The 27117-nt window shown below is 41.1% G+C and overlaps 1 protein-coding gene across 1 annotated transcript in view; it reads left to right on the top strand.

Annotated features, from left to right (window-relative positions):
- Window positions 1–1049: 1049 nt before the first annotated feature.
- The window catches only part of fam20cb (FAM20C golgi associated secretory pathway kinase b), a 61436-nt gene continuing 35368 nt past the window's right edge, over window positions 1050–27117 (top strand). The window contains exons 1-3 of the mRNA XM_059324680.1: window positions 1050–2388; window positions 2607–2782; window positions 7416–7494. Of these exons, the coding sequence (XP_059180663.1) occupies window positions 1877–2388; window positions 2607–2782; window positions 7416–7494 (767 nt within the window). The 5' untranslated portion in view covers window positions 1050–1876. The remainder of the gene's footprint in view (window positions 2389–2606; window positions 2783–7415; window positions 7495–27117) is intronic.

The raw sequence follows: 27117 nt of genomic DNA, 5'->3' as shown, positions 1-27117 counted from the left end.
CAACTACAAAGAGACAAAGCAACAAAAAAAAGCGGCAAAACAACTATAAAGCGTGTGTTGTTCATATGTAGTGGGGCCTTTTGAATGCTTGTGCCCAGGAGTCTGTTGTTTCATAATCCGCCCCTGCGCTCACTAACAACACCACACACAGATTTAGAGCCTTAAATTAGCAAAGACCTCTATACTGCGGTTTTAATTTTGCATCTATATCAGCTTCATTAACATTCACAACTAATGTTTTGTTCCACTGGGTAAATCCCCCCATAGAGCCTATCTTAAGCCATCTCCACTCTTCTCTCTTATAAATCTATTCTGTGTTAGTACAAGAGCCACCATCTCCCTCCCTCCTTCTCGCTCCCTCTCTCTGGGCTCTTTTTAATTATAAACTAATCTAAGGAGGTAATCACAGACAGCATGATCACTTACTCATGCATATATGCCATACTATGAAATGCAAGCAGTTTATTACCCTGTCTCTCCTGCCTATTTACAGCCACCAGGAAGCATGGATGCAGCCATAATGCTGTGCCAATTAGCCGTAAAAAAGAAGCATTAGTGCACTGAGTGGATATCGGAGAGAGGCAGGTTGCTGTATGTGCGTTATGTGGTATATAGGTTAGAGGTCGGGGCAGCAGAAAAGCTGTGGATTCATTTCTCTGGTCTTTTTTTCTGAAAGATGCTTTGTGGTTTTCATCCCATGCAGCCTTTAAACATTATTGGAGATGTGATTGTTGCTGAGTGGCAGCAGTGCAGAATGGAACTGGATCCTCAGACTGATGAGCGCTCTAATAGGCCTGTCTAATGTATCATCGATGGATTGACTGCCGTCTCGGAGGAGACATTTCAGAGGGATTCCAGGAGATGAATTTCAGAAAAGAAAAAAAAGCTTTGCTGCTGCCTGAATATTGTGGACAGACGCCCTCTTCTTGCGCAGCCGGGATGTGCAGGGAGGATTTATTCCAAGAGGAATACAGACCAGCAGTTATATGCTTCACATGCTCGCTCTCTCTCTCTCTCTCTCTCTCTCTCTCTCTCTCTCTCTCAGCCAATCTGCGCACAGTGACGCTGCGCTAAAGGCTGGATCTAGCCTTGGCTTCATCATCATATTTAACACACCCACCCAGATTCACACATGCTACAAGAGGTGCATTCTCCTATCCCGCTTTACTCCTAGAGGTTTGCCTGGCTGGCCCTGCGGGAGGGTCTCCTCTGTCTCCTGTTACCTGTGCAGCGTATTCTCTCCTCGGGTGATTATCGATGTGACAGAAACTACCTGGATCGACGAGGTGGATGACAGCACACGCTACTTTTTCCGGGGACTTTCCCGAAAAGCTTTTAAAATGTGAAGCGCTTGCACTACCCGTACATTTCCCCCCACACCGCTGATCTTCCCCGCACAGGATCGAGGTTGGACCGATGCGCGCACTCGAACCTCTTCTTGGACACGCACGGATCGTTTCTCCCAGCTGCTTTTGGATCCTACTCACTACTTATCCGCTACTCGGTATTTCTTCTGAAATTATTTGGTGATCGTCAGGAACGGGGAGAGAGCAGCGTGAAGAGGATGTGGCTTGCGCAAATCGACCGTTGGTCTGAACCGACTCAACGTGTTTTACCTGGACGCTTGCGGATGATTTTGCGCTTCTGAAATCTGGACCCCCGCGCGCCTAAAGCAGGACTCTGATGTTGAATACACAAAGGCTGAACACTGAATCCTTTACTCAAGACGGCAAGTGAAGATGGGTCCTACGTGTTTAATGTATATTTCATTAGATTGGCTTCCAGTCTAATAAACATCATCAGCGATGTAGTCAGCTTGTTCATCTGCGTGCTGATCATTTGCAGTAAATACTCACATCTGCTCAAAAGGGAGACCATGAAGATGATCCTCCTGCGCAAATTCCGGGTTTTGATCCTCATGGTGTTCCTCATCGCATGCTCGATGCACATAATGATAGACTTGTTACCAAAGCTGGAGAGGCACGGCAACAGCGGCTGCTCGTGCTCCCACACGCCGAGCGAGGAGCCTCAGAGCTGGGGGAAGCAGGGCTGGCCTAACAAGCACACGCTGCGGATCCTCCAGGACTTCAGCAACGAGCCCAGCTCCAATGTTTCCTCCCACTCCCTGGAAAGGATCCCGGTTACAGGCGACAAAACACAGGCTCTCAGGAGGCTGGAGCATCTCGGGCAGCGTGGAGACAGGAAGAGACAATTCATCCAGGACGCCACAGTGACCAAAAACATGCCGGCTAAGGGTTCAAGGTTGTCAGCTCTGTATGACCACCCGTTATATAAAAGAATCCTGCCACCTCTGACAGATGAGGACACGCTGTTCAACGTTAACACGGACATCAGATTTGACCCAAAAGCTGCAGAGGATCAGGCATGGTAAAGTATTTAAAGTCACTTTTGAAAGCTCAATCAACTCTAATGCAACACAAGTTTTCAATATTTTATTATTCAATCACATAGGCTTATACTTTAGTGCGATCACATTATTGTAATTCTGCATGTGCTGATGGGCTGTTGCATAGCACCTGTCACTGTTTAGATAAAAACCTAACAGTCCTCCTTCTCCTTTCTCCCCTCTTCCTCTCCTCATCCAGGAATACTGAAGCCAACATGGAAGAGTTCAGCCCAACAGGGGAGCTGACAGCAGATTCCTACCCCAACTGGCTGCGCTTCCACATTGGGATTAATCGATACGAGCTGTACTCCAGACACAACCCGGTCATTGACGCTCTCCTGAAGGACCTGGTCACCCAGAGGATCACCAGCGTCGGTGAGTCATAAGAAACAGAGGGAGGTGACTGGATGGCAACAGCAGCCTGCAGAGAGGCTTCAGTTCACAGAGGGAGGGGCGAAATTTCACTTCAATTCAAAAGGCCAAGCTAGTATGACAGAAAATTGTTCTATTAGGGCAACAAAAGCCGTCATGACATGCAATTTGTGGTGTTTAAAGGTGTAAGGAAGAACTAAGTTGCGCTCATATATACGTAGGTCTACCTAAGTCCCACTATATATGTCACAAACCCATGCGACTATTTGGGTGTTTTTCCTTCCCTCTAATACGCCCGACAGGAGTGCAAAATAAATTAGCATCCCCACTAATGGCAGAACATCAACAAACGAGGTCCTTATTTTGAAACGGTCACAACTCGGTTAGGTTTAGGCAACAAAACTACTTTGTTAGTTTTAGAAAAAGATTGTGGTTTGAGTTCATCTGAGTACGTTAACTTAACTTCCATATGTATTTACACAATGTGGTTATGCATGTGATATACTTATGTAACTAACATCAAGTAAGCCGCACAATCCTGGATCAAAGTCCTGTGTTTATTCAGGCTGTTCTCATATATTCCTACGCTAACTATTTTATAATTGCCTCCAGTAATTCAGTGATATTAAGCTTAACCCTATTATTTTTTTCTTCTCATTAAACAAGTGGTTTTGTTGCCAAATCTTAAGTAGTTCCGTATCACAACGTGAGTGACATGTCATCATCATCATCATCATCATCATCATCATCATCATCATCATCATATACATCATATAAACTTTGTTGCAACATTTTTTTTTACAAGCAATTGTACTAACTTGTTCATGAGAATATTTTGTTTGCTTGAGCCACCCAGAACTCCCTCCCTACGCAGACTTTGTCGGCCTTTATACAACATCAACTGACTTTCCTAAATATGGGTCATATTAAGCTGCTTGTCCAAATGAGTCATCAGTGGCTTGTTGAGGGAGGACAGTCTCTGAGGTTACGTAGGTTTTACTCGCCATTCTAGCATGACACCACACCATTTGTGACCTATAATAAACAAGCTAATAGGGAGTCCAGTGTTTTGATGAAAGCAACTTTGACAGGCCACTTTTCTACTAATGGACACACAGATATTGCCTGGGCCATGGATAAAAACTGCTATTTTGTTATCTAGTGGCTCTGTGTGCCGTGCAGAGGTCAAAGTTCAGTTTAAGAAACCGTGTCAGCAGTGTTGCCAGCTGGTAAAGGGGCTAATTTTTATTACTTTATATACTGATGTGTAGCTAAATATGTTTTATATTTTATTTGCTGATAATATTTGGTAATTATAATCTAAATCTGTGGGTAACTAATGAAATGGAGTAAGAAAAACTCCTGCAACTCCAAAAAAGTTGTATAAACTGTCAATAACTACAGAATTAATCAAATTCACAATTCAGTTTTTTTACAGTTAGAACGTAAAATATATTGTCTCATTAGAGGGTTCAATTGGATATATGTCTACAAGGATTAGCAAATTATCACATTTAACGTCTTTCCTAGAATCGGACTTTTGTGTAAGTTAAAATGGAAATACTCAAATATTTACCTTACTTAGTAAAGTACTTGAGTAAATGTGTTCAGTGACTTTCCATCACTGCCAGAGGGGAATGTGTGCCGCCCTTGAAACTGTATCTACTGGTCAAGAATGAGGGGTGGATCTGTTAAGTGATGGACTACTGTGCTGCTCGTTACACAAGTCAGCTGCAGGCTATTGTACGACAGAGCTGAATGTCGCTCTTCCTGCTTTACGAGGCTGAAGGAATACAGAAACTCTCCTCTCATGTATCCCCCCACAAAGCGTCACACTAGAATATATCAGAACATCTGCTCTCCATGCAAATCACACGGCTGCACATCACGGTTTGATTCAAATAAAAGACACTGTGACACTTTTTTTTCTCTTTGATTGACAGTCGCACGGTTCGTCCAACTTTCTGCAGAAAAGCTGCAAAGCCTGCGCTGCAAGTGCAAGTAGATACCTGACAGAGGCGATAATCCACACTGGAGCAGTTATATGGAATCAATTTCTGCTTTTTTTTCCTCCTTTTTTTTCAGGGGATTGTCTTTCATTTCTGGCTCAGTCCAGCTCCCACATTCCAAGAGTGCTTGTCGACTCAAGGTCGCCCATCTTGCGCTCGCTGTGAAAAGTGATTGCAGATTTCAGGTTCATCTGCCAATGACAAAACTGTTACTGGCTGTTTAGCCCCAAAAAAAAGCAATACTTATCTGGGAGTAGCTGTTTTTAATACTAGCCTCCCTGCCTAGTCACTAAAAGATCTTTCTTTCCTGTCTCTCTAGTCAAGATGTTCTCTGATTTTCTCCCTCTTGCTTTCTGTCTTCTGGGCTGGGTGGATAGAGGAAGCAGTTCTCAGCGTCTCTAGCCAGCTAAATACATGGTGGCTCAGTAATTACAGAGCCTTAACACAGGCCTGGGGCAGAATACCAATAGAAGCCAATAGCAGTCGGTTATTATCTTAACTCAAGGATAGGAGCACTCGGATGTATTATACGCTATAACCTCTTTTGAGCATCATCAATGAGGACATAGCGTGCAAAAGCAGCAGATATGATAAATGTTATTACAGATGATAGTGAAAGTCTAACTTTGACGAAACCAAAAAGGAGACAGAGGTAAACATTTTCACAGCGTGACATCTCGACAAATACAGTTTGCTTGCTGTGAGTGGAGGTTGAAATGAAAGCTTTTCTCATGGTCCTTGACTGTATATAGTTCCTATCGGTTACAGTTAGATTTGCCTTTCTTTAAAATGACTCCAAACATCCACAGCAACAGAAGCAGGTGAGGTGAGGTGGACATTGATCTTTTCACTTGTAATTTCTTTCTCTGTAAACATTTTTCTTGTCCTCATGATTCCCATATGTAAAAATAAATGAGAGCATTGATTGAGAAGGTTGTTCTTTGGCAAAAGGCCACCAAAACACTGCTCTCAATCGATCAGCTGAAGAAGGAACAGGCACTGTGGCTGCTCTGCTTTTTATTTACTGAAATTTGCTCTATTTCAGTCCTGTACAGTCTTCGCCCCAGCGCTGAGCCCAGTCCCACGAGCGCCTTTCGACTGCATTATCATGTACAAAAAGGGAGAAAACATGAAGGACAGAAGGATGAATAGGAACACAAAGAGGCAGAGAGAGATAGAGATAGACCCTCCAGAGAATACACAGAGAGAGTAAACAGCGAAGGAACAGAAAACGTCGGACGAGCACTGGCTGTCCTTCACCCCCTCACTCTCCCTTCCCATCAAACAAACAGTGTGACATCAGCACTCAGTCTTTTCTGAGCACAGGCTCACAAAGACTCAACACACACACACACACACACACACACACACACACACACACACACACACACACACACATCTACCCACAAGCTCCCATACACAACAGAATGCTTCACCGACATGGCAGAGGAAATGTTTCAGGTTTCAGGTGTACAATGAATTCAAATCAGAGTCAGTCAATATTACATTACGGTCAATATGAACAGAACAGACTATGTCCCTTTGTATCATGTAAATGTGGATTTGTGGTTATTCTCTTATTATTTTCCTGCCATGGCTCATTTATAATTTTGAGGCAGCAGGTATTTCAGTATAGAGAGGAAGGAGGATTTTATTGAAGCTTGGACTTTACAGATTAAGAGGATCTTTTAAAATAGTACACAGAGCCACAACAACAAATAATCACCTGACGCAAGTGATTCTGTTGGCCGACTTGTTAAACAAGTTTTAGCTGGTCAAATGGGAGGATGTGTTCTACTTTGGACTGCTGATTGGACAAAACAAACGTTTCACAAGTTTGACTTGGTTTTGGGAATTTGTGCTGCTCAGTTTTCACTATTTTCTAATATTGTAAAGCTGCTCTGGAGGTTAAAAATGGTAATAGTTGTAGTATAGTCAAATGCAAAATGCCTAAATCTTGCAAACTTCGGGTCTGAGAAGTGAAGCCAATGCAGAAGTGCCTTAAACCTGCATTCATACTAATAGGCAGCAGGGGGCGACTTCACTTGTTGCAAAAGGAATCTAATTGTTTTAAAGTCTATGAGAAATGACCCTACTTCTCACTTTTTCTTCACATTTATTACCTCAGTAAACATTTCCCTAATGGGTTAACAGTCTCAATCGCTACTACAGCATGATGTTTATTTTCAGAGCATAGCTGCTACCACGGCAACCTGTGTGTTTTCATCTTGGAACTGTGACATTTATCCGTTCATGAAAGTGAATTTTATTTTCAAGCACTTACGTTTGCTTAGAAGTTCTTAACTTAAATTTTTTAACTTCTGGTTCCAAAAAGCCAAGACGGCCAAAATGCCAAACATGTGGCTTCCAAAACCACAAACCAATGGTTGACGACACAGTAGCTACATCCATTTATGATAGACAGTCTATGGCTAGTTTGTCAAATTAGCCATTTCTTTGTGTATTTAAATTGAAATTGTGGTTGATCAATTTGTGTCAAAGCACAAACTTTAAGCCTTTAAGCTCATTTATTAGCTCTAACTCATACCATACCATATAACAAATATTCATAGTACTCTTCAGATAATGTATTGTTAATGGCAGTGTTGTCTGTTTCACTTCAACAGCAATGAAGTCTGGGGGCACTCAGCTCAAGCTCATCATGACTTTCCAGAACTACGGCCAGGCTCTCTTTAAACCCATGAAGTAAGTGTTGTATTTGTTCCTGCTATCTCTGTTGTTTCTCAGGTTAAACTGCCCTCTCATCTCTTTTTTCTATACCAGTGTTCACTGTCAATTCCACTCTCTTTAAGAAAAGCAATCTCTTTTGTATCATGTTGAAGCTTGAGTGCCATTTCAGCATAAAACACCAACTATGCAGCTTTTTACCTCCAATGACTTCCTTTTCGCATCCAACCACCTACTCATTCTCCTCACAACATCAATCTCATTTCCTCATTCTCCTCTCTGGCTATATCAAATTGCTTTCATTTCAGCACAACCTTGGTATTCGACTGGGGGCCGACATCATTCTGCTGTGTCAGAGCCAAATGTTGAGTAGGCATTTCACCTCACAGGGCTTTCAGGTGACACGGCACATCCTTTAGTGGCCATGTTGGAGGTCCTCTGCCCTCAGGCGAAGCTGCCTGTGTCATTTTGTGACAGATTCATCCGATCAATTTTCGGTGTTATGATCATGTTAAACCATCGTCAGCTAAATGTCTTTGTTGTGTTTATGTCTGTGTGTGTGTGTGTGTGTGTGTGTGTGTGTGTGTGTGTGTGGGTGTACTACAGCTTGAAGTGGTCATTACCCAATGTAGTCTAAACAAGGGAAACATGACTTTTTCAGTCTATATTCAATATCACATTAATTGTTTGTCTCACCATTGTGTCACCCTTTTAAACCATATGCTTATTGGATGTGGTTTTGTGGATGTTGGACATTTGGTTAGTCAGTCAGTCCACTACTTTGGTACGGACTGAATATCTCAACAACTACTAGATGGATTGCCTTGAAATTTAGTACATTCTGTGTATCTATGGTGCTAGGACGATCCCTAATGACTTTTCTGATCCCCTTTCATGTATTGCAGTTTTAAATTGAGTGGTTTTAAGTGCCACAGTATCTTAAAGTTGGATTAGCATCAAATTTGGTACTCTCCTTCAGAATGCACTGTAATAAATTGGTTAGCTACCTGTTTTTTGTTGTTATTTGGATGATAACGAAATAGGGTTGGGTGATATTTCAGAATGTTCCAACCAACCCTATATACAAATATCTTCAAGCCTCAGCTGTAATGTAAACCTAGCATGGCAGATGTTAGCATGCTAACATACTAAGTTAAGTTGACCAACATAGCAAATATTATACATGCTACATATTAGCATTTTAGCATTGTCATTGGGTGCATGTTAGCATTTAGCTCAAAGCACCACTTCGCTTGTCTCATGAATGGTTCGTAATTATTACTGCACTGGATTTTGTAGCTATCCCACAAAATGTATTACGGTGATAGAGTAATGCAATGATGAAAGCCACACAGATCTACTGGGTACACGGGATGGAAGTGGATGTCACATGTTGGTGTTTCGTTGATGGAAATAATGTCCAGAATTTTTTTTAACCTAATCTTAACCAAATCATGTTACAGTTGTCCCATAGTGGTTCCTGAAATAACCAAAAATGCAGCAGAATCAATTTAAAAAATACCAGTTTGTGTTGTCATCTTGTCTAATTTAACAGCTTAGTTTAAAGTATTTTTGGCTTAGTGCCCAGCTGTAGCTACAGGCAACAGCCTCTCAGGTATCACTTTTGCTAAACCGAGGGCTACATATTTTGTCATTATTTATCAGCAGCTAGTTCTCTGTACTGGTGCCAGACATAATTGCTGTGAGCTTTGTGATCCAATGCCTCTGTTCTTCACCTCATCTCCTTCTGAATCTTATTCCACTTGTGATATGAGAACATCCAACCAGTGAACTACACTTTATCATTAATGTCTCGCATAACAGGGTGAAGAAGAGCGGAAGCAACACTTTCTATTCCTTTTGTACCTAAGCTTACCTCTGTACACTCTGTAATACACCTTGGTTTAGAGCAGATAAGTCCACCCAGTGGTAAATACTGCCCCACTGGTAGATACTGTGTAATATTTGATTAATTCAAATTTTCTTTATCCACGCTGTCATATTTAACTGATAACGCATCCCAAGAGAAGTGCTCTTTGCTCCTAATCCCTCCTCGATTGGTGGATTTAAATGTCACCCGTCTTTTGTTATGGTGATTGTAATTTAATTGTGGGTTAATGGTTTTCTACACAAGACTGTTGTCTGTCCCCTGCATGTCAGCATGGAGAGCGGGGTTAAGCCTGTGGATGATAGGTAGCAAGGTTTTTTTTTCCGTGGGAGGAAAAGCTATTCAGAGACTGTTGTAATTACTGCTTCAATCGTACCACACTAAGCCAGGCCAGACGCAACAAGCCTGAAATCATCCTGACAGGCCAGGAAGAGGAGAGATGAGAATGAGGTGAGAGGAGGCAAGGGGATGGGAGAGGAGAGGTGTTGAGTGCAAGAGAGGAGGGAGGAGAGGTGAGGGGGGGCCAGGGGCTACAGACGGTAGGAAAGAGACAGACGAGGAGATGTGGGCAGAGAGTGTTGTCAATACACACAGAGTCAGAATCCACAGATTATCTCGGTGCACTGCCTCGAATTTGAACCCAGACGGAAATGTGAAATGACATTTTCTCAGAAAAGCACGGGCTGATGGGGTTGGATGTAAATCTGTTGCTAGACAGTTGTGGTTGCCGGAGCCTCCGTGATGTTTGATAATCCTGAAAAACGGAGTGAAAGAGGTGGGGGTGGGGGGGCTTTTTCATTCCCTCCTGCTTCAATGCACTTGACTTTTACAAAATAGGGCAACCCATGCTGGCATGTGTGTGCTCATTTGGACTGCAATCAAGGTCTTGACAGATTTGCAGTGTCATCCCAGCCACATACATAATTTCCCCTCGCAGAGATCACACACACACACACACACACACACACACACACACACACACACATCCATCCACTTAACACCCAACATCATCTCCTAGTTCCCAAATCTGCTGGTGTGTTTCCACGTGGTGCATCAAAGAGACAGAGGCTGAGAGATCAAAGACTTCTCCGGCTGTGCTCTTCTGCTCGGCTCCTCTCAGCTCTAATGCAAATGTGTGCCAAGCAATCAGGCAGCGAAGGCAGGCAGGCAGACAGGCATGCATGCACGCGGTGTCTGGGTAACGATCGACCCTCAAACCATCCATATCTGTGGAAACCTGCACTCTCGCTGCTCTGCTCTGCTCTCTCTGTTTATCGGCCCCTCTGTTTCTTTCTCGTTCTTAGTATTCTCCATCACTCTTCACCCCCGTCTCTGAAACTCTGTTTGTTTTTCTCTCTCGTACGTTCTTTAATGAAAGGCACAGATGAAGAAATCCATTAACAGGGTTGCCGTATCGATCCTTTTTTTCTTTTTCTTTTCTTCAAAGGGAGAGATACAGTGATCAGATACTATGGTCAGTGCCTCCGTTTTGTAGTGGCGGGGATCCTCTTTATGTGTAGGTCAAGTTAAACACATCTTAGCATGATTTCACAGTTTATATGACAGAGACTGAATCAGCCTCTACTGTTCTGAGACACCACAAAACGTCTTTACAGTACCTGTCAACTATGATGTAACATAGATGAATCAGGCCAGTAAACTGCTGTCTGCGGTGCTGTTTTCCAGACATGGAATAAACCCACTCTTACCTAGTCTAATCTAACTTGAAGCCTGTTTTGCAATGAAGACCACAGGTCTTATGAAATCTGCGAGGCTACGATGGATGGCACCTTAAAACCCCGTCTGATGCCCAGCCCTGTGTTGCTTAGGCATACAGATGAAAACATCAGGGCTGTACTCTCTGTCACAACAACTGCATTGTAACCTGAATGAGTTTGATGACTAAGCTCAATTATCATCTTCGTCATCCTCTGCATCCTGTTATGCCTGTGGCCAGGACTGAAATAACCCAGAATTGCGGCATTTCCATAATTCTTGCTTTTGTTCCCAGAAAATAAACACTTCACGCTGTCAGGTTGGGAGCATCTACTCATCATGTGAGGTTAAAAACGTGGCTTCCTCAAAAGTCCTCAAAATGTACAGTATATATGCCGTTGAAAGCCTACCTGTACTGGCGAAAACCTCATTGATGAAGAAAGTATTCCATGTGGTCTGAATAGTGTAATGTAGCTACTGTATGCTGTAGCTTATAGCCTCAGATTGTGTTTTTCAAGTTGATTATGCTCGAGTACTGCTGCTAAATCAAGTGGTTGGCTGAAACAAATATACTTAATACAAAAATTTCAACTTTTAAGCAGCTGAGTTGTACAAAAATTCTACTCTATAAGCTAGAGAGATCATAGCATATTTTTTTGTACCTAAATATGTTTATTTCTGCTGTAAAGTTGATTGACTCACTGTTTGAGCCAGCCTCAAGTGGCCGTTTGAGGAACTGCAGCTATGGTCTTGATCTTCCAGCAACAGGAAATGTGTTCATTATTACCTGCACCCTCCTGTTTCAGTCCAAGTCAGTCAATTAGTAATAATGCAGCTTGTTAATGAGAATTAGCATGTATATAAAAGACTGTGTCGTCTGCATACATATTGATATTCATTTTTGGACAGAAAGATATGGTAGATCATTAATATAAATTTTAAATAAAAGGGCCTTTTCCACATCAGCATCATGTAGTTATTTCAGTATCCTTTTGATCCGTTTATTGACATTAAATCAAACTTAAATCACATATTTCATATTTTGGCTTCATACTGATTAATGTGTAAAAACTGATAACATTGGCCAAATAACATGAATGCATCCCTTAACTTATACCTCAAATGTTCTACGTTTTTTCAGTTAACTTTTTGTGTTATTTTTCAGTCTTTTAAAATCTCCTTAAACTGTTCGACAATCCACAAAAAAATCCCTAGTAAATAATATCCATTGATTTATAATTTTGATCAAACCAAACTCCGTTCAGAAAACCATCATTTTTAAAGTTGTTTTCGACACATAATGTATCTAAAATACAATATTGAGGGATACCAATAGAGCACTCAGAAACCCTTCATTCATTCATTCATTCATTCATACATTCATTATCCTTCACCACTTATCCGCACTGGGGGGCTGACATTGGGCGAGAGGCGGGGTACACCCTGGACAGGTCGCCAGACTATCGCAGGGCTCACATATATTTAGACAATCTCATTCACTCCTACGGGCAATTTAGAGCCACCAAATAAACCTAAGTGCATGTTTTTGGACTGTGGGAGGAAGCCGGAGGACCCGGTGAGAACCCAAGCTGACACGGGGAGAACATGCAAACACCATGTTGTGAGTCGAGAGTGCCAACCACTACACCACCATGTAGCCCCACTCAGAAACTGATTATGTATTTTCTTTATTCTTTGTCCCGAGTGCTTCTGTGCCAAGTAGTGTTCCCAGCTTTTACTGTCAGCCTGTGTATGCCCCTGGCAACCTTCACCTATCACAGGGTCAGGGAAGCTGCTATTCTATTCTGCAACTATTCTGGGCAGCAGCTATGAGAAAATGACTACATCTTTAGACTGGACTGGTAGGCCACTCTGCAGTGCTGTGGAAAAGAAAAGAAAAAAACTTTACTCTTTGAAAACGGAGAGTCCCTTTGGGAGGACTGCTCCAGCTACAAAACATTTTGTACCTTTAAAGGCTTACCTTCAAGTTCAAATAATACTAATACACATTATGTGCCTTTTGCTGTCAGACATGTCCAAGTACTTTTTAGTGCAATAAAAGGGTATGCATGTAATACCTTAAGGACCACCAGGAACCTCTGTTACAAATACCTCTGCGTTCCCAGGTAAACCTTTTTGAGTCCCAGCTGTAGCGTTGTACTTCACAACACTTTGAACTTTGCTGTCTAGGTAGAGAACACTGCCAGGGAAAGTCTTTCTTTGTCTTTTCCCTCTTTTTATTTGTCTTTCTGTCATTATGACTTTGTGCTGGTGTGATCTGGGAAAACATGATTGTAATATTTACAGCGAGATTGTCTCGGAACACACAAAGCCCATTATATGATGAGCGCAGATGATCGACGAAGGAAGGCGGGGGGAGGACTTATGATTGATATAATGATGGTCTTCCGTTCCTTCTCACTTCCACCTAATTGTATCGCTTGTCAATCAACCGACTGTTGGCTCAGTCACACCCAAATCAATCCGAGTATTCCTAGAAGAGATATCTGCTCTTTCCGCAGCTCCTCCCCACCGAGCGATCTATATCTGTGCTGAGTTGGTCCATGAGTAATTTTTGATTGACACGTCGGGGAGACAAGAGACGGGAGCCACATAATGTCACCTCGTTTGTGTCAATAACATATTGACAGCAGCACAAATAACAGCCTGGAGGAAACGTCTGTGTTAAATGTGAAATATATATGTGGGAAATTGGCTGCGTGGAAGACTTGATGTTGTATCATCAAGCTGCATCAGCCGTAGGAGGTGAAAGAATAAGATTGAGGGAGCTTTGTCTAAAGATGGGGAGGGCATGTCTCAACAAAAACCCTTATTATCCTTGCTTAAAGCTGCCCAGATTTGTCCCAGAACAAGGCAAAGACTGAGAGGCCGATGAAAGACGGGACAATTCGGCGATTGTTCCTGTGTGCTGCCGAACAAAGAGATGTCAAACAAACTGACTCCTCTCTGGACTAACCTCACTTTTTGTCAGCTTGGTTGTTTGTTTGTCTGCGTGCGTGCATACGCGCCTGTTTGCTGTGTGATATTGTATTCACAAGGTCTTCTGTGCCTTTGCTTTGACTTTGAGTCGGGAAATAAAGGGATGAACCGCCTCAGGACAAGTCACTCAGAGCACAGATGATGAGTGCAGCTCTGTTTGGAAATAGAGGATATTCACAGCAGTATAGTTGCAGCGCCAGAGCTGGGGGGCAGAAAGTAGCATGTTAACCCTAAAACTGCTGGCCTACATATCTGCAAATGGTGCAGCTATAGACTGTATCTGATGATAGACGACATGACTATTTTGATAACTGATTAAAGCAATTTTGAATGCAAAAATGGCATAAAATGCTGTGGAGATTTCATTCTCTCTCTCTTGTCACATTAACAGAATATTTGGGGTTTTGGACTAACGACATTTACCATCATCTCCTTGGACTTGGACTGAAAACAGGAAAACTTTTCTTAACAGAATATTATGCAGAAAAAGAGCTGAGGGTAATTTAGAAGTGGTGTCAGCACATAGTTCTTACCGCAGGGTGTGCTTCAACTTACAATCTCACAGAAATCCAGCATCAGTTGGGCTCTAGATCTAATTAATAATTGATGAATCAAGAAAATAATCAACAGATTAATGGATAATGAAAATAATAGCTTCAATAATTTGTTTCAGACCCTAATGATAGTTCCCCAAAAGTGAAGCCAAAAAATCTTGATTGCCCCCCAATGGCTGGCTGGCTCAAATACATTTTTCCCAAAATCTTCTTTTCGTCATCGTCATTTTAGGTACATGTTATTATATTCTCAAATTTTATTTATATTTGAGATTAAAATAAAAATTGGATTTTATTTTGATTCTGTAAAATTGGGGTGTAACGTCAAATTGAAAGCTGTGATTAGGGTTGCAAAATATCAGGAATTATCAATGGGAATTAATGGGAATTAACTGGAATTTATGGGAATAAACAGGAATAAACAGGGAATTTACAAAATTGAAGGTTGGCCCTTAACATGGAACTTAAATATAGTTGGGGAAAATATATTTTAGCATAATCTGGATTAAAACAACCTGATTCCTTGCAAGTACACTTCAGTACATATCACATGCACATAGCACACTGTTTACTGCAGGGCTGCTAAGGCCACGCCCCCTACATGCACTGTGCATTCCTCCATCACATGTTCAATGTGTATTAAATATTAAGGGAGGGAAGAGAGGCTCTTTTCATTTAACATTTTAAATGGGATTTTGAATTTTGAATGGGAGGGGTCGGGGGGGTTGAGTAATATTTAGCTCAACATTCATGTTTTTGTTGTTCAATGGAAAAAATAATTGTTCAATAAAATAATTAAAACTTGATAAAGTTCTACTTACAAATAAATCTGTTGAAATGTCATGTTTTCTGGATTTTGAGTATTTCCAAAATTCCGAGGATTAACTTCCCATGGAAAGTTTCTGGAAATTAGCCAGAAATTTTCCACCCCTTTGCAATACTGCGGCTGAACGATGTCACCAGTGCAACATTGCAGAGCCTCATTCCAGAATATTTTGGCCTAATTGTTGTACCATTGGAGGGAATGTGTAGTCCATCTTTATATACAGATAATGAGTGCAACACACACTTTTGCAACTGCATTAAACCACGACATCAAGACATTTAAACACTATCACAAGCAATATTGTACATGTAGTATATAAACCCTATACTGCACAAGCTTGTGGCAATCAATTAGTAGCACATGCATGAAATCCACTGTGAATGCATTTTGCATGCATAACATGACTTTATTTCAAGTAGAGGTTATATCTCAAATGAGCAGTACAATCACAATTATTCCTGTACAGTATGTACAAATAAACATATTATCTTCCCCCGCCCAGAATATGAGTCCACCTGGACTGTAACTGCAGTACAGCACGCACACTCTTCCCATTTTAAACAGAGCACTCTGGGATCATGAATAATAGCAGAATATTATAATGGCTTGTAAACGCCCCGGCTGACCTCAGGATATATCTCCGTTCAATTAATTTCTGCTGTACCACCGGTTCTGTTGGTAGAGAAAACAGTTGAATAATTAATCTAAAATTACAACCACTGTGAGACGTGTTATTTAGCAGCACTTAAGGCTTTACACTGCTCTCTGCTTAATGTTTTGACTGTTTCCACTGTTATAATTGTTTCACTAGGGTATTATTACTTGTGCTGAAGCAAAATTGTTGGAGGAACAGAGAAAAAAAATGAACGTGCAAGTGCTCTGTTTAAAAGACATACTCACACAAGTACATGGAGAACAGTACACGCACACACACACACACACACTCACCAGTCATCACATGCTGAAGATGAGATTTACAGCATATTTTTTTAGAGTGCAGCCGAGTGATACATATGATCAAATGAAGCCCCGAGGCTCTGTTATCTGACCCGTTTACTGTCTTCCCTGCAGAGACTAAAACACACTGCAGGCCACCAGGATCACCAAATGGAAGAAAAGTGGAACAGAACGTCTACAGGGCCTCAGATATGCAATACTAATTAGGGTTGTAACGATACATTGATATGGATCGATACATCGATCAATCGGTGAACGATCCTACAATGCCCAAAAATCGCTGCATATCACCACCTTTAATAGTCACTTCTATTGACAATTGGCAATGATCTATATTCATAATTGAAAGATCATCACAGCCTCTTTAATTTAACCCATAAAAAAACATATGCACTTCAATTCAATGTAGCACTTTATAGTGAACAGAAGGTCTATTTATATTCTTTGTATTAAAAAATAATGGATTGTTTTTCATTTAAATATCTGGAAGAGGTCATAAATAAAATAGTGAAATTATATTTTAGTTGTTTTTGTGAGTTGATATAAATGTAATGGGTTGTGTTAAATGGCCATAAGATATCGTCTCGTATCGATCGATGGCTACTTAATCGCAGACTTGTTTGTGATATATTGCCAAATATCGTATTGTTTTCCAATGAATCGATTTAATATTGTGTTGTGATGAAACCTGCGATGGTATTACACAATTATTATTATTATTATCATCATTTTCAGATGCATTGGCATCAAGAAGAATAAAAACAGCAGGGTTCAAGGCCCTGCTGTAGGCCATCGACTTCACCTCTTTTTTCTAGAGGATGCATAGACTTCTGTGTCACAGAAATGGCAGAACAACAGATGTAATTTGACAATATAGAGTTTCTGCCCCTTAGCATTGTTTGAAATGTGCTAAAAAATTAACCCGCTCATTTTTATTCCTTAAATTCTGGTAGAAAGTAGCAAAGCTGAAATGATCAATATTGGACAATGTATTGCCAAAGGGCAAACTGTGTTATTCAGTGGCCTGGTTCCCATAAATTATTGCTTTTTATTTAACCAAGGCCGAAAAACAGGTTTCTGTATGTTTTATATAAAGACAGAGAGGTGTTTGTGGGTACATTGCTGTGCACATCGGTTAAATAATAGCCTGCTTTGAATGGCTTACATCAATGGTTGCTAAAAGACTAGCACAGGAACCACATAACATAACATTTTCAGTACAAAATAACTCCCTGTATTAAATTAATTTATGTTCTGATGTGAAAGTATTTGAGGACCTGTTTGCCAAGCAACTGTGAAATACCCTGTAATTAAAAATATAGGGTAAACTGATAATAATCTCTTAATATGGGGCTGAAGTTGGTAATGGACAATAAGCAGCCGCTTCAGCGTACTATAGAAAAACATGCTATGAGCACGCAATCACAGAAGCTTATGCAAATAATCTACGGTCTAGTGGGGATGGGGGAAAAAAACTGTAATCTGTTAATGTACTGTTGGCGTTCTGCCATCTACAGTAATCAGCCGTCGTGATTTATGTAGAATGTAGATATTATTAAGTAACACGCATTGCCAGTTTTAATCAGTGTAGCTGATTAGCAAAATTGTTTGACATGTGTTTGATGCTAACACCCACTCCTTTTGGTTTATTTTCTAAAAACTCAACATCAGCATCCAGTCTGCAAAGCTGTCGTTGCAATCGAGATCCCAGTGTGTGTGTGTGTGTGTGTGTGTGTGTGTGTGTGTCACTGTTTTGCTTCCACTTGTGATGACTTTGGACATGCAGCGTTCCAAACTGTCTCAGTATTTGTACTGTAGTTGCAGGAGTGAATGGTCATATTTCTTTGTCTGTGTGTACACGTGTGTGTGTGTGTGTGTGTGTGTGTGGGTGTGTTTGCATGTGTGTATGAGCTCCACTCGGCAGTGATACTGTTATGGCAAATTCCACGCGGCCCCTCGCCCAGGCCTTCCAGGAGCAGAAATGTCCTGACGATATTATCAGTCAGCTGCCCCCCTTCAGGTAAATGTTATCAGCACTAATGCTGTGCTGAAGGAACGATAACACAGTGTTGCAGCCAGCAGAAATGACAAGCCAGCATCCAATCTGCATATCAAAGCCTCGGCTAAATTCCTCTGCCATCTGTGTGCTCGCGCGTTCGTGCACGTTCCACACATGCATTTTTTAAAATGCTGCGCTGCCGTTTCTCTGCAAGCTCAGAGGCAAGTTGGCCCGTCACAATCCCGGTTCATCCCTGATAAACTCATTCATTGTTTCTTAGAAATCATTTTTTTTTACAAGGAAGCTTAATTACCCGCCTATGAACATCTCAAAAAACCTGATCCGGCACTGTGTTTCTGTGGGAACGCGGGCCTCGATACCATCTGTCATCTTGTCTCTTTGCTTTGAAGGAGCTGTCACTCAAAAGGCAGGCTTTACTCTCTGTCTGGACACAGTACACCTCAACAGCTGATGTGACAATCGCAGCAGACATTGATTCATCTGGCCTGGGTCCGGCCCTCTTTCTTATTGAGGACCAGATGCTGAAATCAGAGGCACAGAGGGTGTTTCATGACTGGAAATGAGCCTTATATGTCTTCCCCGAGTCAATGAACAAAATGCGAGTAGGACAGTGTCATGTGTCCTGTGTTTAGTGTCGCATACTTGAGTTAAGTGGAAACACCAGCTTGTTTTCTTTTTTTTTTAGGTCTGGTTACAAACTGAATATTCATGAAGCTAAAAATGAACCTCATCATTGTTCTTGACACCCTTACAGAGACAGATTTATTGGAGTGGGTTGTATGAGATACTAATCAGGAGTCAGTGTTTTAGCCACAATAGATTGTGGTCGGCACACACCATAAATAAGAGTTTTACAGCTTTGAACCTCGTGACAACCATGTGTCCTGTTAAATGTTCCCTTGATGGATAAAACGCCTAACAAGATTAGAGGGATAGTTCAAATTTTTCCAAGTGGGGATCTATAAAGAACTCATCCATAGTCAGGGTATTACATACACGTTTGGAGAAGCAGACAGGAGTACCAGCACAAAGCTAAGTAATGTACTGCTGTGAATGAGGGCAGCAGCAAACATATTTTACCAACCTTAAAAAAAAATCAATATCAGTTTAAGCGTACCCTTTATTTTAAATATATATATCTTCACCACTTTACTCTGCTGTCAGACAGCTTTGTTTAAGTTTATGCTAGGGGAACTGAAGCCGCTCTATGCTCTTTTCAAAGCCACCAGACTCCATTGACAAAAACTGTAATTTTACTTTGCAGAACACAGGAGTTGCTGGTCTACCGCTGCCCCAATAGTTGGGTTTCTTCCTGTTATTGTGTGACTTTGGTGAATTGGAACTAACCCTTTAAAACACATGACACAAACACACTAACCATTCGGGGCAGCGGTATACCACCAACTCCACTGTTCTGCCAGGTAAAATGATGCTTTTGTCAATAGAGTCAAGAGAGACAGAATGTTTAATTTATCTGCACATTATTAAGTTTTCTGCAATGTCTAATTTCTCAGTTAAAATCCAATTTATCTGCAAATGTTTAATATTTTAGCCAAGATTTAAATTTAAATTCAGATTTATCATAGGTTAATTATTTATATGTTAAGTGTAATTTTAATGTATGTGTGTTTGTTGTATGTTCAATGTATGTTTGAATGCTGCTACTGGATGCTTGAATTTCCCTCTAAAGTATCTATCTGTCTGTCCCCATGAAAAATTAACAAATGTAAATTTTGGAAAACATGACATCCTCCGATATTAGTTGTATTATTAATATTTAAATCTTTTTTATTTGTAAACCTTATTTTTGTTTTGATATTTGATTTGACTCCACCTAGGTTTTTTTTTTTTTGTGTTTTTTTTTTATTGCTTTTATTTTTCTACTATAATTCTGTTCTTTCGTGTTGGTTTTAAGCATAAATGAACATGTACATTCTTTATTTTTGTATGTGAACGAAAGAAAAAAAACCCAATAAAGAGAAGTTTGAAAAAAAAAAAAAAAAATTTTTTTTATGGAGACTAAAATAGGTTTTGATGCTGCCCCTGTCCACAGCAGTACATTGCTTAGTGTCGGTGTCGGTACTCCTGCCTGCTTCTCCAACTGCTGGTGTGCAGATCCCCATCTACTGTAGGTAATAGCACCTTTTACAGCCCCACTCTGATAAATCCCAACGGTCCCTTTAAAGGTCTGAACACACCAAAAGCTGCTTTCTTTTGGGGTCAATCTAACTGTATTACTTTTTTTTTATTTCAGGCTAGTTCAGATTACAAAAAAAAAAACAGGTCTTGTGAACAAAAGTCACACTGACTCACAACTCACTGGACAGAATTTTGGAAACCTGTCATCTCCTGAGGTTAGAGATTTTGGCAGCAGGGTGAATGTAAATAGATTAAGCTGGAATCCCTTTAACTTTAGCCAAAAATCATGCACTCCTTTTACTTTCTGTGCTTAAGAGCATGTGAAGGAATAACTGATGAGCTTCAGTCCTGACTATCAACATCCATCTTCGTGTATCATTCAAATCTTTCCTTGTTTCAGGTTGTTTCCTGTAGTTGGCCGAGACACATTTTCAGCACCGCACTTGTCTTGGAAGAAGTATTTCCACCTGTCTTGGGTCAGTTCTTTGAGCTGGAATGCTGCGGCCAAATAAACTTGTAATCGCTGCCAGAGTGTGATGAAACTGCTCCATGTGTTCAGGGTGAAAGTGCCGTTAGTCTCATTAATTATGGAGGGAGAAAGTGCTTTGATTTAGCAGTTATAAAGAGATGTTCTGAATGGGGCGAACATACCTTCAAAAAAAAGTGAACCGGTGCTTTCTCTTTTCTTGATCTGAGAGCTGCGATAGCCTGCAGAAACAGCCGTGCTCTGTGGTTCATATAAAACACACAGTATCTGTTATCCTGCCACGGGGCGAGACAGCTCCAGTTTTACAGAAGTATCCAGCGTTTTATAGTGTGGCGGAGCTACAGTCTGGTCTGCAGAGCTTGTGATCTTCCTCCTTACTTTCTGTCTTCACCTTCACTAGCCATTTAAAGCTTCTTCAGACTGTCCCAGCGGCAGAAACTGATCCCTTTTATAAGCTGTAGTTAGTGTCAGGGAAAACACCTTAGGGGGGATCATTAGACTGTAATGAAGCAGGAGGAAAAATACCATGTTCACCCGTCGCTTTCCAACATTCCTGATTGTCAGGTTTAATTATAGCACCGCAAGGTCTTTGGGGCGTCACGTTTTTTTTTTTTTTTTACTGCGTTTATCTCATTCTTAACTCACCCTCCACCTCTCCCTTTCAGCAGATGGACACTTGGTCTAATTAGGCTTTCTCTTCCCCTCCAAAGAATTACCCTCTGAGGGGTGCATTCAGGAACGTGGCATTATGAAAGCATGTTGTGATACATAATTAGCAAACAGCAGAGCGGCGACTCAGGTTACGGCGGGAAAAAAGGTTGTGTGAACCACAGCTGTCAGCGCTCTGGCTATGGTATAGATGTGGATTAAACAACATCTGTTCCACTCTGCTGCATACTGTATGAGCTTGATTAGAGTAGAAAGCTCTGCTCTTACAATTCAATATCTGCATATCCCCCCTCAAGCTTCACCACTGACGTCCTCTACACAGGAAAATAAGGAGGTTGGGTAGTCAAAACAAGTGATGCAACCAACCTCAGATGGGAAGATTAAAAAGCCATCCATGACGCCCAAGTCCCAACATGAATGGCTGCCTGAAATGAAACAGGATGTACAGTACTAGTCGGTCTCTACGCTCAAACACCTCTGGTTGTGTCAGAGATTGAGCATAAATAAAAAATGGTGACAGCATGTGATTTGTTTCACTTTGGATGTGCTGCTTAAGTGGCACAATACTATACTCAGACTGTGTTGCCTATTTTTATTGGCACACTTTAATTTTAATTGTGTATAACAATTCAGTTTCATTACAGTTTATAGGTGCTTTATTGGCATGGGATGCAGATGGGCCCATTGCTGAAACAAACACATCCAATAACAGATTGTGCATTTACTCATATAGCAAACATTATGTAATGTGACAGATATGACAAAATATACAGTAATATAGCATAATCTTCTCATCAGTTACAAACTGAATTGACGACTGAAGAACATAAAGTGTGGGATCTTTTTCATTAAGAATATTTGTCTAAACAGGTTCGAGGAGAGATTATTGCAATGATAATTTATGTGTGCAGACTGAAAGCAGTTTTCATTGATGTTATTGGCCACAGTGAGGCAGTGCGACAAGTTATTAACAATATTGGCACAAACAGCATGGATGTATAACAAGAACTAGATACAGAGTCCTGTTAATTCCTATGAAGTTGCTCAGTGGCACATGAAGCCAAAAAAGTTTGACTTTCTTGTAGAGAGAAAGTGTACAGATTTACAGAACGGAGGAAGGAAAATATCTCTGGATTTAAATAAATAAGAATTTACAACTTTAAGGTCATGATAATTTAAAAAATGGGTATTTAAGTGTTTGTCCTTCGAAGTTAATATACCTCAAAAAGATTATCTGCTGATTTACAATCACCTTTTTTCAATTGTAATCCAATAGGGAAAAGTCTATTTCGGTCCTCATGGTATTACACCCAGGTCATGTAATTACACAGTTTGACCACTATGTCTAATTGACGTCAAAGCCTTTTGCTGTTATTGGGGTCTAACATGTTCGCTAACAGTGTCTTGCGTCATTAGCATCATTAGCATTCATTAGCATTCATTTCTTGCCACCCTACACCCTAGCTAGCCTATCACGTAATATGACAAGCCTGCAGCTAAATAGTAACCAGCATGGCCAGCAGCTGAATCTAACTGGAACCATCTCAAACCTGCAATACTTGTATGTTTGGCTGCTGGAGGGGCAGCATGAACAATCTGTTAACACAATACCTATCCTTTAAGTTGACCTGTTAGCAAACAGCTGCATATTTACACAGATACAGTCGGGTGACCAAGCGTCCTCTTTTGCCCGGACATGTCCACTTTTTACGTCCTGTCCGGGGCGTCCGGCCGGGTTTTATAAATTCACGAAAATGTCCGGTGTTCACTGTTTTTCATAGGACCAGTACACGTGCACGTAAATTGACCGGCGCTTTGCACACAATTTTGCGAGACGTAATTACCAAGAGGTTGCCTTGTGGGCGGGTCAGCGCCGCGCACACACACAGAGAGAGACAGAGGGCAGAGCAGACAGAGGGCAGATCGAACAGCGGAGCAGCATTGCACGGGAAATGCCGAAGCGTAAGTGCAGCTTCACAGATGAACTGCAAAAAAAATTTCCGACGTACCGTCACAGGTGGGAGGCGGAGTGCACCGTGTGCAATGCTGGCACATATGTCTCAGTGTCTAATAAAGGTGCTGGAGATCTCAAAGCTCAAAGCTCAAAGACAACTAAAGATGAAAAGTATAGATCCTTTTTGTTTGTTAAGTTAGTATCTTTGTGAGACTCTTCTATTATTTATCTTATTGCAGTTATTAAGAGATATATTGTTGAAGCTAGATTTTCTAACAGAAGAGTTCATATTTAGAACATTATTTCATATTATTTATTAATTTATTTGAAAAGAGTCTACAAGAGCTATTATTTTGTTACAAGTTTTTACAGATTTCATTTTATTTTATTACAGAAGTTAATTTTGCACCATTGAAGCGTAATAAAGCATTTTCATCAACCTCCGAGAAGCCTGTCTGAATTTGTGTCTCGAGGCCGTGCCGATTGTCCTCTTTTTTGGAAATCAAAATATGGTCACCCTAAGATACGGCAGACGCAGAATATTCTGCATTAAGTTGGAGTCGTGTTTCTGGCTAGTGCATGTGATACCGACACGCACAAGGCACCTTTTGCTTCAGTTCTGAATGTGTCAGGTACAGTGTGCGACTTCCTGTTAGTTACATGCATAGTGGCTTTTCATAATAAACCTCCGTGTTCACAGTCAATGGATGGGTTTACATTGGTGTTACTGGAAAGCCAAGAGCATCTCATACACAAGATAAAGGCTGCCTTGTGCGTTGATATCAGACACCAAGAGCTGTGACTAAGCGTTGGTATCTGACGAGTTGGGAGTGAGACCAGGCTGTTCTCGCTAACTGATCAGTACAACATTCACCATCCTTTTAGCTCTGTTTTAGTTTCAACCAGCTCCTGAGGGGAATATCTGGCTCTTTAGCTACTAAATGCTCCACTGCGTCCACTAGCTTGTTGTCTGCAGGAAGCAGAGTCTCCTAGAGCTTTTTTACTGAAAGATGCTAAAACTGCATTTCAGGTGATGCTTCTCTGTGGGACCGTCAATCATTTTCTCATGACTGACAGTAAAATATTGGCATATCAATGATTTTCAACCCCTTTCAATGAGAATGTCAGTTTCAGTGAAAGGAAGTACAAAAAACGACAGTGGGATTAGGTGAATGTTGGGAGTGTTTTGGCCCTATACCATTCCCCCAGTCCTACAGATTATTAATGTCAGTGGGGTGTGGATAAAGAAAGGATAAAGAAAAGACCATATGGTCGGGCTCACCAAAGGATTATGATTTGTTGTTGTTCGCAAAAAAGAGAGAGAGAGAGAGGAAAAGTGACTTCAGCATTGTTAGGCCCAGCGAGGAGAAAGCAGCTTGGCAAAATGGCACGGATTAGTGTGCTGCGAGAGCTTTCCTACCAACTGTGATGCTTTGCTGTGTGTTCAGTTAACTCTGTGCAGTGTCGGGGAGGGAGGGGGGAAGAGGGGGACATCTATGGTGTTTGTCCAGCGCTTATTCAAATATGAGCTTTGGAGTCTCAGTTCTTGTCCAAGCACGAGCTAACTTCAGAGGGGGCGTGGCTGTCTCATCATTCAAAGTAATGATCCGGGAAAATCATAGCCCAGCGTCTGGAACAGGGCACAGCTTTCACCTTTAATTCCACATGTCCTCCCCTAATTCACTGTTCATGAACAACTCAAGCAGGCAGACCACTTAAACATGCAGCATGCACTTTCCAAAACACTCCCTCTCCTAAATATAAGAGTACAACTCATAATTTATTAGTCAGCCTGAAGAGGGGCTTTCACATCTGTCATAGCGTGTAAGGAAACATTAAAAGCAGTTTGTTTGAGCTCTCAGCCAATATTCACTCTTTTATTCTGCAGTGCAGAAATGAAGAGCTGCAGTTAAGTGCAACAGACATAAGAAATATTAAATATGCAAACTTATATCCGTTTTTTTCTTCTTTTTTTTTTACCATGTTTTTTTCATTTCTTGAATTAAATGTGCATGCACCTGCCATGGTGTGTGTTATTAGTATCTGTTGCTAGCAGTTTGTGTGTTGAAGGCTGCTTGGCTGCTGCATTTTTCTTCTTTTTTACTTTTTTCTTTGCTAATGTAGAAAATACACAAAATGATGTGCTGCTGATTTGTTTCTCAGAACCTCTGTATTTAAAGACATTGAAAACGGAAAACTGTCCTCATTTGAAAATTGGCTGCTTAGATCATCTCTGCAAGCAGCTAATTATGTTACATAATTGCTTTTGTTATTAGGCTGCAACCTCAAACTAGCTTCAGTAACAATGATGGTAGCAAAGGTGGAAGTCAGTCAATGTATAAAGAGCGACAAAGTCTGTGTAGCGAGTAGGTCCGGGGGGATTTGATGGCTCAAAGAAACACAGGACTTTCACCAAGGAGACCGCTGTTTGGAACCAAACGTCAATGTTGAGTTATTTTAGGTAACGGACGTTATTTACAGGAGTAATGCACGTTCAACGTTCAACCAACATGGGACTTTGACCCAGGTGACTGCTGTTTTTGTCCTGTATGAAAGAGAAAGTCAACGCTTAGTTGTTTTAACTTCTGTATGTAACCTCATTAGCACGTACATAACTATGCAACATACTGGTTTAGCCTACTTAACAGACCACTTATTTTCGCCCAAACCATCATATTCTCCTAAACCTAACCATGTAGTTCAGTTTCACATCATTAACCACTGTTTAAAACTGACACGATTAATAGAACAATCATTTGTCATTTTGGCATAATTGGCAAATAAGTTGTTCTCCTGTTCAGGCATGATGATGCGCAGAAGATACATGAAACTGCTTCCCAGTGATCTGTTTCACTGAACTTTCTGTTCGGGGTGTTAATTTTTCAAATGTCTTAAAAACAGACTTTTAAAAAAAGTGAACCTATCTTTCAGTATCTCTGGTGTGTTAAAGCTTTCTGCATGATCACACTGCCACCGGCTCATTTAATCATTTTATCTTCCTTTGCTTCTCATCCCATTCTTTTTCTGGCTTTTCTTTTTTTAATTTCTCATACGCCTCTCTGCTTCTCTTCTAACCCTCCTTAGGCCATTTCCTGTTTTTCTCCGTCCCTTTTCTCTCCCCGTCACTCCTCTTCACCATCACTCCTTCTTCCTCCAGCCACACCTCTCAATCTAGGGCCTTGGGAGAATAGAAAGCGAGAGGAGAGCGCTACTCTCGCTCCCTCCGACAACACCTTCATCCTCTCATTTTCTCCTGATATGATATGAGTGATTCAGCTGGGAGAAACAGGCTCACTTTACGCTGTCCCTTTAGTCCTCTCCTGTGAGTTTCTTTCCTCTACTCACTCTCCCAACCCTCCCTGGAAAATCTGAATCTGCCGTTTATCGTTCCTCCTCTCGCAAAACTTGTTTTTCCCTGCTCATAAAGCCTC

Source organism: Centropristis striata, chromosome 21 (genome assembly GCF_030273125.1).
Source record: "Centropristis striata isolate RG_2023a ecotype Rhode Island chromosome 21, C.striata_1.0, whole genome shotgun sequence".
In the NCBI taxonomy this organism is placed as follows: Eukaryota; Metazoa; Chordata; class Actinopteri; order Perciformes; family Serranidae; genus Centropristis; species Centropristis striata.
Note: the sequence above shows the minus strand (reverse complement) of the source record. Positions and strands in the feature narration are given on the sequence as shown.